The sequence below is a fragment of the Hesperophylax consimilis genome, chromosome 13 (genome assembly GCF_061612785.1).
Source record: "Hesperophylax consimilis isolate HC1 chromosome 13, BYU_Hcon_1.0, whole genome shotgun sequence".
Classification (NCBI taxonomy): domain Eukaryota; kingdom Metazoa; phylum Arthropoda; class Insecta; order Trichoptera; family Limnephilidae; genus Hesperophylax; species Hesperophylax consimilis.
The window spans coordinates 19,317,869-19,332,455 of record NC_142848.1 but is presented as its reverse complement, the minus strand read 5'-3'; the positions used below and the strand labels follow the sequence as shown (position 1 = coordinate 19,332,455).

The 14,587-nt window shown below is 35.5% G+C and overlaps 2 protein-coding genes across 3 annotated transcripts in view; one reads left to right on the top strand and one right to left on the bottom strand.

Moving 5' to 3' along the window:
- Positions 1-4,147: 4,147 nt before the first annotated feature.
- LOC149418549 (uncharacterized) lies at positions 4,148-5,585 on the bottom strand. Its single transcript, XM_089638565.1, has 2 exons — positions 5,554-5,585; positions 4,148-5,046 (listed from the first exon to the last, which is right to left on the bottom strand). The coding sequence occupies exon 2, from the start codon at positions 5,037-5,039 to the stop codon at positions 4,260-4,262; it is 780 nt and encodes a 259-aa protein (XP_089494691.1). The 5' UTR covers positions 5,040-5,046; positions 5,554-5,585; the 3' UTR covers positions 4,148-4,259.
- Positions 5,586-12,848: 7,263 nt separating this feature from the next.
- LOC149418548 (serine protease persephone-like) overlaps positions 12,849-14,587 on the top strand; it is a 54,615-nt gene continuing 52,876 nt past the window's right edge. For both annotated transcript variants that reach the window (XM_089638567.1, XM_089638566.1), the window contains exon 1: positions 12,849-12,975. In XM_089638567.1, the coding sequence (XP_089494693.1) occupies positions 12,909-12,975 (67 nt within the window). In that variant the 5' untranslated portion in view covers positions 12,849-12,908. The remainder of the gene's footprint in view (positions 12,976-14,587) is intronic.

Here is a 14,587-nt window from a genome sequence, read left to right as displayed (position 1 = left end):
TATGGTTTTGCTCAGAAGGGGCCCAAATAATGGAGCTATATTCCAAGATACTGCGAACAAGTGCTTCATACGTTCTTCGGATTGCGATTCCGTTGGTAAATGATCTTGAATTACGAAGAACAAATCCAAACATTTTGTTGGCACGGGAGACAATATCAGATATATGGGATTTGAAAGAGAGATTTGCTTCAAAAATTACGCCAAGGTCTCGAATCTCATTTTTACGTGTTAATTCATGTTTATTAATATGGTAGGGGAACAGGAATGTATCTTTGGACCTTGTAAATGTAACGACACTGCATTTCTGAATACTGAAGGGTAAGTTGTTCAGTTCCGACCATTTGACAAGAGAATCAAGATCGTTCTGCAGAAGAATGGAATCGATGTTACTTTTGATTGCTTTGAAAAGTTTTATATCGTCAGCAAAAAGGAGATATTTTGAGTGGTTTATAGTGTTGCCAATGTCATTGATGAATAAGAGAAAGAGAAGGGGTCCTAGATTCGATCCCTGGGGAATCCGGAGTTAGTTTTGTATTCGTGAGAGATATGGTGTCCGTAACTGACATACTGACGACGATTGCGTAAGTAGCTAGCCACAAAAGCGAGGAAATTCTGAGAGAATCCGATGTCACTTAATTTTTTTAATAAAATATCATGGTCGACTTTATCAAATGCTTTCTCGAAGTCTGTATAAATCACATCAACAGGTACAAAATTTTCAAATGAATTATTAATAATAATATATTAAATAGGTAATGAGATTCATAAGATTCGTTAAAGGTGACAGTGTGGGACGAAATCCGTGCTGATTTTCGGTGAGTGCGTGTTTTGTTTGGTTATATATCTGTGAATAAATTATGGTTTCTAAAAGTTTTGCGGGTGCTGACAACACAGCTACAGGTCTGTAATTATCTATTTCTGACTTTTTTCCTTTTTTATGTATAGGCGTTACTTTCGTTAGTTTCCACATTTCCGGAAAGATATTTTTGCGAAGTGATAGGTTAAAAATATGTTTTAGAGGTTGAACAAAATAACTTGCATATCTTTTGAGGATTATAGGTGGAATACAATCTGGGCCGACGGAGTATTTAGGTTTTAGCTTATGGAAAGCTGTAATAATATCGTCATCGTTAATTTCATGAATTTGTACAGGTAAAGAGTTAAATGACGATGAAGCTATAGAGGATATGTCAAGTTTGGGGATATTGTCGCTAAATACTGATTGAAAATAGTGTGCGAAACCTGCGGCGATCTCAGACGATCCATCATATTTATTGTCTTTGTAGTCCATGTGGTTAAGTTTGTCACAGCCGCGGCGTTTATCGTTAGTGTAAGACCAAAATCGAGTTGGGTCTGTTATTATACTGTTCTCGGCCTCACGTGTAAAGTCAGTGTAGGCCTGACCAATTAACCGTTTGATTGATTTTCGCAAAGTTTTAAAGTTAGCTAAGGCATGTTCGGATTTTGTTTTTTTCCAAAGATAGTGCATTTTAGTTTTTTCTCGTATGAGGTGAATGATTTCCCCATTAAATCATTTCGGATATTGTCTAACATCTTTGAGCATACGTGTAGATCTTTTCTTAAAACAAATGTTGAAAATATTATTGAGCTGTTCATAAAACATTTCGACAGCTAGATTTATGTCAAGGCAATCGTAATGATTCCAGTGATGTTGTTCTAAGGCATTCTTAAGTGTGTTATCTGAGCTTTCGTGGAAAATCCAACCCATGTTTATGTCTGGAGGCAATGTGTCTGTTTGTATATGTGATTGAGTTGTGTAATCGAATGTGAATGAAAGTGAAGGGTGATGAATATCCTCTCTGACTAATGGGGAGTCATGGCGGCAGATAACAGCATTTTTAGAATTTACATTACTTAATACTAGGTCTAACATGTGTGCATTTATGCTATAAACAGTGTTGAATTGTGTTTAATTATAAAAAGAACAAAAGTAATCGAAAACGTCAATTGGGTTTTTCCCTGAGGGAAAGTTAAAATCACCGAAAATAATAATATTTTTTGATTGTAACTTTACACTTTCACTTATAGTTTTGTCGTAAAAAAATTGATACTGTTCAGATGTTGTTGGAGGAAAATATACAACACATATATAAATGATGACATTTCTATGCGATACTTTCATCCACAAGTCTTCTCCTTGGGTTTCTATGCTGTCCATTCTTTCCGCGTGTGAGTGGCTGTCAGCTCGGAGAGCTAGGAGAGTCCCTCCTCCGCGACTGCCTCTATCCTTCCTGTAGACGTGGTATAGGTTTTCGAATAGCTCCGACGAAAAGGTGCTTGAAGTTAGCCAAGTTTCGGTAAGAGCAATCAGAAGTGGTTTCTGGCACATTACGTTTGTCATGAAGTCGATAATTTTATTATTCAGACTTCGAACGTTCTGGTATACTCCACTAATGTCTATCTTTTTCGGACGTCGTATCGACCGTCCTAGTTTGGGGTCGTGGTCTCCGAAATGACCATTCGTTGAAGGCCACGTTTTCAGGCCAGATCGTGGGGTCCAGGAAAAAGTGGAAGTAATTTTCCGGTATGCCTATTTTGAAGGCAGCATAACGTTCATGCCTCGTAACCAGTTTTTCGACAATGTAAATTAAATCCGGCTTCTTCTTTTTTAAGAATGAAGATATATTTTCTTCTGTGGTATTCGGGTGAAACATGAATACATGCAGATGTAGGTTTTTGGGAATAGTGACCAAGCTGTCGTCGATAGACCCTGTCCCTTTACAGATTGGCCGAGATCGTCGTCTACCGTTGACGAAGGCATCGCTATACGACGTTATTGGCTGGGTTGGCAGCTTGGGCACAACAGGCTGTATTGTACTCTGTGGTTGTAGAGGAGAAGACGCCGCTGCAGCAGATGTGGAAGCGGAATGTAGATCTTCCTCCGGTTTTCCTTTTTTAGCAGTGGATCTTGTGGTCATTTTGCGGGTAGTGAGCGGCTGGACGCCGCTAACGGGTAGGTGAGTCTGGCCGGCTAGAGCGGCTAAGGTAATAGCAGGAGCGGGGGCGGGGCCGGGGGGCTCGGGCGGTGGAGGTATCCCAGACGGCTGCTTAGTGATATCGCCGTACGCTGAGCGCACACACACATTTAAGTCTGGCGCCGGCGCTAGTACCTGGGGAGTACCTGCAGTTACGTTGTACGAGTACTTGCATGAAGGGCACACAATTTTAGCACTACCGTCACTTAAAATTGAACGAATCGTGGTCAGTTCGCTACCGAAACCCTCGATTTTGCCACTCAAAACATCGACCGTTTTAATCAGGGACTGAATGATATCACCAAACTCTTCCATTTTGTAAATAGACTAGAACGAACGATTAAAATGAATACTATCGAGAGCCGATGACAGAAGACGTGCGTCGCGTGTTGCGTGCGTATAATAGCTGTGTTTAATTTATAATTATGCTGCGTTTGCGGTAACATCCCCTTAATTGTTTATTAGCGAAATTTAGATACAGGATTTAGGACATAATTGGAAAATTGGACTTTCTCTCAGGAAGGTATGTTTAATTTAAGGATACGAAAGCTTAAAAAGGTAAGTTTTAGTTAAGACTTGAATTCTGTAGGACTTGTTATGGATCTTAGTTCCGGGGGGAGCTTATTCCAAGCCTTCGGCCCAGATGCTCCGAAAGTGCGATCACCAAACTTAGTATTTAGCTTGCGCTTAGTTTCCATCAGTATGCCTACAGCTGATGATGTTGCTGATGTAAGAGTTGACTGCCTCAGACCAAGAATCTGCTAGGTCCGAAGTTAGATCAATTTTTCCTCACTTCAGAAGAAATTGGTCGGAAGTTTTCTCAGTTATACCAAATATTAAATTCAATATCATTGGCCTGTTCGTGGTTACCTATCAGGTTACTTATTTAAATGAAAAAAAAAAACTTTTTTATTGTACTCAGATGCAAGCTAAATGCTTTTATAGCTTTTGGACAATAGATAAGATAACCAGCATAAGGTTATCTTGTTTTGTAACTTGTTTTAAAGGACTGTAACACAATTATTATAATATCATAATGGTAGGTAAAAACACAAAAATATATTTTTACGAAATCTGTTTATTAAGGTCAAAATTATTTGTAATTTAGTATGTAAAATTGTTTAGTGTGATTTGTTTACTAACTAGGTACTTTTTCAAACAATGACCAATTATGAACCTTAATATTATATTTGCAAAATATGTATGTATTAATGTAACCCATATGATGTATATTAAAATAATAATAAAAAAAAAAAAAAAATCTTAACGGATGAGGTCGAGGGATGGCCTATCGCTCTCTGGGTAGAAGCCTCCTGGGATCAAGACAGCGGGCCTGGTGATGCCAGCTGGGGCAACAACGGCGGGCCTGGTCAGATCGATGGGGGCACTTGGCAGCTCAAGGATGGGTCTGGTGATACCGGCTGGGGCGTCAACCACTGGCCTGGTGATGTCAATTGGAGCTCCAACGACGGGCCTGGTAAAGTCGATTGGGGCAACTGGCAGCTCAAGGATGGGCTTGGTGATTCCATGTGGTACTTCAGCGATGGGCTTGGTGATGCCATGTGGTACTTCAGCGATGGGCTTGGTGATGCCATGTGGTACTTCAGCGATGGGCTTGGAGATATCAACCAAAGATTCTGGAGACTTGTCGCTGATGATGTTCAGGATGATCTGAACAAGTGGGCTGGAGGCTGGAGCTTCAATGGGAAGTTCTTCAACTTCTGGAATGGGCATGGGGAAAGTCTGTGGACCTTCTGGGATTGGCATGGGGAAAGTTTGTGGTCCTTCTGGGATTGGCATTGGGTAAGTCATGGGTCCATCGGGGATAAGTGGCAGAGGCTTGGTGAGGCTTGGAATGTCTGGGAACAATGGAGCTGGCAGGGGCATGACGTCAGGGTAGATTGGGGCTGGCATGGGTACAGCGAGGTGTTCCTCTTCTACGATGGGCGCAGGGCGGTGGCTGATGAGGGGGATGTCGAAGGTTCCTACGGGAGAACTGCTTCCAGAGGCCACGAGGGCGAGGGCGAGGATGAGGAATTTCATGTTGAGCCTGCGAATGAAGAACGTGTTAGATTGTACTTTGATTGTACGAAAGGACGATAAATGCTGGAGATAATTTGAAACTACAAAGCTACTTGCTTTTCTGCAAATGGAGCTAGGAATCAGAAGAAGATTTGATTTCACTGAACTTTAAATACACATTTACACTCGCAGCACCTGTACTCATTTGAAATAAATCCAGGAAGGAGCATATCACATATTTTTGTTTTGTAAATCAAGAGGACGATAAATGCTATTTACAAAATAAATTAAAAAAAACTGCAGATATAATTTCACATTAGGTACTTGCTTTGCTATACATAAAGCTAAGAATCATTAAAATAATTTATTTCAATGAACTTTAAAATACACATTTTGACTTGCAGCACCAGTTTTTATTTGAATTCTAAAAACAATCATTTAATTTAATTTTGCACGGCAGTGGAAAATGTAATCGGTTTAAAAAAAAAACAAAATTTAACTAAAATTTGTATGTAGGTACTGTTACAACACTTACTATTGACGCACCGTTGCTTTCTTCAAACAGAATAAAAGGAACTGATGTGATGAGCATAGCTGGCTATGCTTTATATACCAAATAGTAATCGAACATTTGATATGCAAAAAGATAAAGCGATCATAATATTATTATTTGGTTGTAAATAATGTTTGTTCATTTATACATTAATAAAGGCGATGAACGATTCACCCAGACCGGTAATAAAATAAATCCACCGTGTGATTACTATTCTATCAGTTGGAAATTTCCCGAAAGTCGGATTATGAAAACTTAAAGAAAAACATTTATTAAGAATTATTACCTACCGACAAAGAAGGTCACATCAGTGAAAAGTCCCATTACAGTGGAATGAAAAAAAAACATCCCGTAGCGCGGAAAAGGTGCTAAACACGTAAAAAAACATTACGTAATATTTTAAAGAAAGGCTTGCATAGAGAATGCGGCGTCCAGCACTTCTAGTTATTTTTTTTAGATTTTTTTTGTGAATATTGCACTATGTTTTACTCACAATAATCGCAAATATCATATTTTTTTAATATTCATAATAATGCAGGTTTTGATGTTTATTACACTTTCATACATTTCTAGCGTCACGTACATACTCACGTCCGGGTGTATATTTTTTGTATATTGAAGGTTCCTTTTAATATAGGTTTCACGTCCGTTCACTCTAATTTAATTGTTACGTCTTCCGTATATTGCTGACTATTCTAATAAAGTTTTCACGTCCATACTGAATAATTTATTCTGGCGTCCGAGTGTATATTATTTGTTTGTTACATGGCGTTTTGAAGGTCGATTTAATTTTTACGTCTTCCGTATATAATGCCCTTAAGACTCTTGGATTTGTTTTGAGAGTTTCAAAAGGTACATTTAGGCCGTTGTTATGCCCCTTATATTATAAAACCCCTTAGGATTACATGACTTATTCTGATATGGGAGATATATTTCACCCTAAAAATAATCAATATAAATATTGTTTATTTTAATTCTTTTATATATCGAGACAAATAGACATCTATAATTTTTGCAATCTTTTGTTTATTTTGAATATCTACTTATGTGAGACTTCTTATCATTTTTACCAATGTATCTTATTTTATTATACGCTTTTGTTGTAACATTTTATTTTTTTTCATTGTATTTTGTTTTCTCTATTGTTTTAATTTTGAAGAATTTATAACTGCGATACTCAACTATTAAACTAGAATTTAAACGTCTTTTAGGTGTAATAAATAAATTAACAAATAAATAAACAAAAAAATATATTTCTTACGTTTCTAGTGAAGTTTTCACGTTCATAGTGAATTAATTAATTAATTACAGCATCTGTTGTTGAGAGATAAGACTCTCGACTCGCAATCCGAAGCCCGTAAATCTGACGGTCAAACCCGGCGTGCGCAAATAAATTTTTATTTGTTTGTGTTATTTCACAATTAATACATTAAACATAATATAAAGTGTGTTTGCAGCACGTTCCAGAGTGAAATATACTCTCAGTATCGCCCTGATGTGAGACCACCATTCCGAATGGAAACGTTATTTCTAAGCTTTTGCCGTGTTTGGTGACCAGATATAAATAGCCAGGTAATTTTCTACATTTCTCTTCCCCATCTTCTTCCCCCCCCAATACCTTCACCCTAGTACTCAGATTGGGGATGCCACAGTCTCGCTGTTCCAGACGGGAGCGGTTGAGACTCTTGTGCGGTATATAAAAAAATATATGTATATATATATGTTTTATTTTTTTGACATCCAGAAACACACCAGACCTGACAAAAAACTGTCTATTGATAGTGAGAATTTTGAATGAATATCTTGTTGCATCTTGTATACAAAAGTATCTACTGGGCGCAGGCGTGCGACAATCATTTTTACAACGATATCCTGAATAAAAATGTATTATTTCATAATTCGCCAGTTCGCTCCATTGCAGAAGGCGGTCGGACCTTTTTAGGTCGGGACATCAATTTACCGTCTACTGTAAACCATCTTACAAAAATGTCCAACCGCGCAGGGTGATTTTTAATTCTGAGTGCTACGTGGCATCGTTGTAAATGAACTGAATGTTATCCGACTACTATCGACGTAATGCATGGACGCAGCACGGCCGTCGTTATGTATACAAAATAATAAAAACTCGTGATCGGTCACGAGGATACAATACCATCGACGAAGCACTTCCGTCGTTACGTATTCAATATAATAATATCTGTTTTTATATTTAACTTAATTAGTTCAACCTCAAATTGTAATATTTTAATTAATGAGTTAAACTTATTACTATTATTAAGTTAAAAATAAAAATATTTATTTATTTTTTTTAACATCTATTTCTTAACATCTTTAGAGTTAGAATATTTACTACATAATATTATGTAATATTTCAATAACTTTTCTGATAAATCAGATGCTTGTGCTTAGGAGAGGACAACTATATATTTTTACATATTTATATTGCAAATATTATTACAAAAACTCTTAATAACCTTACAAGAAAATACAATAAAAGTAATAAAAACAGGTTAGATATAAATAATACCAAGAAATGATACGCAGAAACATAATATGTGGATTTTTGTTGTTTGTTTTTGGGGTGTTATGCCGTGTTGCGCTAACTCCTTCTTTAGCCGACGTTTCGGACAGCGTTGTAGTGTCCATCATCAGGGCAGATCCGGTAGATCCGAAGATGTGTATGGCATAACACCCCAAAAACAAACAACAAAAATGCTTTTGGCGGTGAGAATCTAAAAACTTACATAATATGTGGAGTTTATTAAACAGCATTGATTTGAAAGTACCTACACGGCACACACGCTCATGTAATCTATTTAAAGAAAAACACTGTAAAACCAATTCAAATAAAAATGCTTGTCTTAGAAGAATATGTTCAACATATGTATAATAACATTCTCTCTGATTCTATCTTCAATGTAACCAAAATAAATTTAAAAACTCAATTTAAAATGTATTAAACGTGTACCAAACTGCATAAAATGTAATTATATTATGTAATGACTAAAGACATATATTATGTTATAATAACCTCATGTTATAATAAGCTCCCTCTTGAATAACGTTATATTTTTTACAAAATAAAACCGTACTTTGTTTTAAATCACTTTATATTTATTTATCACAATATTTGTGTTCAATCCAAACCGGTCAACGAAATATAAATTAAATAAAGTCTTTTAAAACAAAGTGTTTGTTTCATTTTGTATAATGTCAAGCTACATACATAAAGATAGCAGCCAATAAAAATATGCGTTAAGAAAATTAAGATTAAGTATGTTTTATTTTTATAGTGAATATCTCACAAGAGTCCCAACTGCTCCCGTCTGGAGCTAGTGAGACTATGGCATCCCCAATTGGGGTATATTGAAGGGGAAGAGATGGGGAAGAGAAAGGTGGGGAAGTACCTGGCTATTCAGATCTAGTTACTAAACACGGCTAAAGCCACTTGGAGCAACGTTTCAATTCTGAATGGTGGTCTTACACCAGGGCGATACTGGGAGTAACTTCCACTCTGTTGGTAATTCTTAGTCGAAGTATATTACAGTAAATATGACCGAATCAGATAGGGACACATTATCTCAGTTGGTAGGGTCACGGCTCGGAAACCCAAAGGTCCTGGTTTCGAGTCCAAAATGTGACAGTGCCTTTTTCAGATTTTTCCGTTTCAGATGTTCGATTGAATTTCGCTTATATTGTCTTCATTAATCAAAAATAATACCTTATCTAGATCGGCCACGGGTACGCAATACTATCAATGTAATGCGTGGATATAGAGCACTACCATCGATGTGTATAAAAAATAATATCTATTCGTGAACGGACGCAATACTACCAACGTAATGCGTAGACGCAGCACGATCGTCGTTATGCATTAAAAACCACGCAGGATGCTTCTTAGTTCTGAGCATCAAGCGGCATCGTTGTAAATTAACCCAATATTGCCAAATCTGATGATTTACCCAACCAAACGCTCAAATAATATACAACAATGTACTTGCGAATGGGGACGCAGTACTATCGAAGTAATGCGTGGACGCAGCACGATCGTCGTTATGCATTAAAAACCACGCAGGACGCTTCTTAGTTCTGAATGTCAAGCGGCATCGTTGTAAATTAACCCAATGTTGCCAAATCTCATAATCATAATAATATTTCAGCGTGATTGGCCATGGGGACGCAATACTATCAAAGTAATGCGTGGATGCAGCACGACCGTCGTTATGTATATTAAATAATATCTACTCGTAATCGGTTTCGAGGACGCAATACTATCGACGTAATGCGTAGACGCAGTACGATCGTCGTTATGTATTGAAAATTATTTCGACCGTCGTCGTATATTCAAAATAATATCTACTCGTGATCGTTCACTGGGACGCAATACTATCGACGTGATGCATGGAAGCAGCACGATTGTCATTATGCGTTAAAAATAGTATATTCTCATGAGCGGCTACGGGGACGCAGTACTATCGACGTAATGCGTGGACGCAGCAAGACTGTCGTAATGTATTCAAAATAATATCTACTCGCGAACGGCCATGGGGACGCAATACTATCGACGTAATGTGTGGATGCAGTACGACCGTCGATATGTATATAAAATAATATCTACTCGTAATCGGTCTCGAGGACGCAATACTATCGACGTAATGCGTAGACGCAGCACGATCGTCGTTATGTATCGAAAATTATATTACTTCGTGGACGCGGCAAGATCGTAGAAATGAATAAAAACATACACTGCTCGATATATACATTGTGTAACGAACCTGTCGGCAAAATGTCAAACGTTCAATATTCGTTTCCAGACATTCCGAGAGATTTTTTGCTTCCACAAAAATTTTTGCCATACGATTCTACATGGGGTAAGCATCGTTCTGGCCAATTTTGACGTCAAAACATTGCAGCGTCCGTATATCGGACGCTGTAAGTCGGTGGACGCTACAATGCTATGGAGTTTTTAGGGGTCGGACGCAACAAATGTAGCGGGATATATATATATATTTATACCTATACATTATAGCGCTTCGATAGTGACAGAGCCGGTCCTGGGCAGGCGCGATAGGAGCAATCCGCTCTAGGCGCCGACTTGTCAAGTTGATAATACCTAGCACCTAACACAGTGCCCTTGAGGTTCTTACTAGCGCTAGGCGCCGTTTGACTCAGTTTTCTCTTATTTGATAGTGAAATACACTCTAAAAATACTTAAATTTCGATTGATTTTATAATATTGTGTGCACGTAGTTTTCGTTTTGCAAATACATTATCTCCAGCAGCTCGAGTCTGCTCGAGAATGAAAGATAACCCATTGAAAGGTCATTTAAAAATATCATCGATATCACATGCAAAATGGTAAGTATGACATCTGGAGACAGTGAGACTATGGCTTCCCCGATTGGTGTATATTGTGAGGCTGTAGGTAGTGGGGAAGTGCCTGACAATTCAGATCTAGTCAGTGAATGTTTGTCTTACATCAGGGCGATACTGGGAGTATCTTCCAGTCTGGAACGTGCCACAAATATACCTTCTATATACCGCGACCTTCGGTTTACTTGTGGAGAGCTTCACCCCTCCACCACAGAGACACTAATATTAATTGGAGATAATTACATTAAACAATGTTTATAATAACTTCTCGATAATTGGACATAAGAAGTCAGGCAGTGAGAACAAAATTAAAATATGTATTTTAAATAATCGTAACGTCTATTGGCCCGGGGAGTTGTGTTGAGGACAATCATATCTGACTACTGTATATTGATAGCGTGATGGTTCAATTCAGGCAGATTAGCGACTGGTGGGGAAGTAACTAGCTATTCAAATAAAGTCACCAAACACGGCCAAAGCCATTTCAAGCAACGTTTCAATTCTGAATGATGGTCTTACACCAGAGCGATACTGAGAGTATCATCCACTCTGGAACAGTATATACTATATATATATATATATTTTTTTATTAAATGAGTAATTTGTTTACGAAATCACACACATTTACTTGGGCACGCCGGGACTTAAGCCCGCGACGTCCAGTTTGCTAGTCGATATCCTTTCCCCTCGACCACGGAGAAACAATTACGGACATGTTTGAGATAATGTACTTTCAATTTATTGTTGGGGTATTATGCCGTGTTTCCAGGGCCTGCCGGCCGGTCGTATTGCGTGTTGCGACGTGTTTCATGTTTCGGACTGCGTTACAGTGTCCATCGTCAGGGCAGATCCCCAACACGATAATACTAAATCACGTCCGCAATTCTATACTTTACATTGTTGACAGATGTATATAAGCAGCCGTACTTGGCGAAACTTCAATTCATCAAAAACAAAGGTCGTATAAAAACGGTGTACATTATGAATACCATCAAATATGTTTCAGATAAATTGAAGGTTTTCCTATTGTTTCGCTTCAGTAGAATACAAATAAACACAATAATTACTGATTACAAAATATAAATGTAAACTACTAAAAAATTTTTTTTTTCAATAGATATAAATGAACGGGTAATAGAAAAAAACTTAAAAAATACAGTTTTACAGCTAAGATTATCTGCGACAGTTTCGCTTGATTAACTTTTTGCTTTCTCATAACATTATTGACAAAATAAATAAAAACGAGTTTTGTGAATTCTTAAAATCGAGCGTTTCCAGACTCCTTTTGTCAAGCGATTTTAATACCTACAACCTACAATATGTGGTATACCTACCAAGAATATACACAGTTTTGTCTTGTAGCTTCATCTTAAAGCAAAGCTTAATGCTAAATCACTATTTTGATTAATCTTTATAACGAAATGGCGTACATTATGAATACCAAAAAATATGATTTAGATAAATTGAACATTTTTCTATCGTTTCGCTACAGTAGAAAACAAATAACAAAAATAATGACTGAATAAAAAATATAAATGTTAACTACTAAAAACATATTTTTTTTCAATTGAAATGTATTAACGGGTAATGGAAAAAAACTAAAAAAATATCTTTTTATAGCTAAGATTATCTGCGACAGTTTCGCTTGATTAACTTTTTGCTATCTTATAACATTATTTACAAAATAAATAAAAAAAACAGTTATGTGCTTGAATTCGAACGTTTCTAGACTCCGTTTGTCAAGCGATTTTAATACCTATTACCAACGATATAAGGTATACCAAGAATATACACATTTTTGGCTTGTAGCTTCCTCTTAATAATCTGTTGCGTGACCCTAAAAGTCAAAGTGCTGATTATAAACTAATAAATATGGTAGCCGAGATTTGAACATCGCATTGTGTCTTCAAATCAGAACTGAAGCGGTGCTTTTTGTTTAAATTCATTGTCGTGAAAAAATCATAATGCGTTATTTTCTAGAGATTGTGTTCACGTTATTAATGTTGGATTGTGTCGTGGGACTACAGAAAGGTAATAATTCTATCTATTAACTCTTTTGCGGATGCGTTTCATGTTTTGTGCATTTCATATAATATTAAAACTTATTTCAACTTGTCGATTTCATTTTTCAAATTATAGATCAACTTTAAAAAATACCTTTAGGGACCATAAATTTAAAATTTTATTTTTATTTTTGAATAACTCCTAAGCATAACATGTTATTTTAATTTTAATCAGAGATTTACAATCTTTAAGATTTATTTTTTAAAACATTACACACTAGTCTTTTTTTATTCGGGATCATTTTTGTCATAATATATTTTTATGGATATATATTTTTTTAAATTTGGAATCCTGAGCTTCTCATTTCTTTTTACTTTTCTAAAATTATCTAATAATCGAGAAAATGTTTTTTTTAATTCATATTTTGTATTATAAAATATAATAAAGAGAAAATTTTATATAAAACAATTAAAATCTTGTTGTTACATAATTACAAGTAAACATAAAATACCGAAAGAATTAAATATTTAACTGCACAGGTCAGGGGTTCTCAAACTTTTTAAAATATGATAACCAAAATTATTTATTATCTGAAATTAACTTTTTAATAATCAAACATCTGCTGACAAACTACATAAGTAGTTTAGCGGGTTTAAATGTGAATAAAAAAAAAAAAAGAAAATATTATAGAACCGAAATAGTTATTATTATAGAATAAATATTATACATCCGAAATACATATTATTGTAGAGAAAATATTAAAGAACCAAAATCATTTTTGGGAAATAATATATATATTTTTTAATCAAATTATTTTGGCACTCGTCGATAATTTAAATTTTGATTAAATGATAATAAAAAGAAAATATGAGCCACCCACTAAAAGTTCTCAAACTTTTCATAAAGGCATATCCATTATATCCAATCTACAAATATTATAAAATTATGAATGATTTATTTTTCTAAATATTAAATTATTTGCCAAAAATTAAAATTATCTCTCTTAGAAATATTTGAAACCCTCTAACCCATGTTTTGTATCCCCTGAGGTGAGGTCTCACAAAAGTGGCGCTATATAAATTAGCCAAGAATAAATAAATATACATATTTCATGTTATTTTTTATTTAATGTTTTTATAAAAAAAGTCTCCGAAAAATTAATTATTTTATTCAATATTTAATTTTTTCTCTGGCCTGTGTTCTGTAATATTTTTGTTATTTTGTACATCAAAGCATATATTTGGCAAAAAAGTAATTTTTTTGTAAAAAATATCTCTTTCAGTAATGTTCGGCAACTGTTGGCCTATGTTTTAATGTATCTTTTCTTTTGTTAGTCTATATTTTCACGTGTTGTAAATTATATTTTCTCAAATAATAAATTTCTATAAAGTCTATAATTTTATAAACACGAAAAATTTCAATGTTTGAGAGCCCCTGAAATCTGTTTTATAATATTTTCAAATAGAAGATTAATATTGGGGAAGTCCTTTTATAATATTTTCAAGTCCAGAGATAGAGAAAGATAATATTTTTGCTTGAACATTTTGGGCAGAAATAGTCATACACAATATGTGTACTAAGTATTTTCGCATTAGCCTGGAAAATACCCATTGAAACGTGTATAGTAATATATTCCTTG

What these genes read in the sequence shown, in the direction of transcription:
- LOC149418549 (XM_089638565.1), bottom strand. Translation starts at nt 5,039, where the DNA reads ATGAAATTCCTCATCCTCGCCCTCGCCCTCGTGGCCTCTGGAAGCAGT.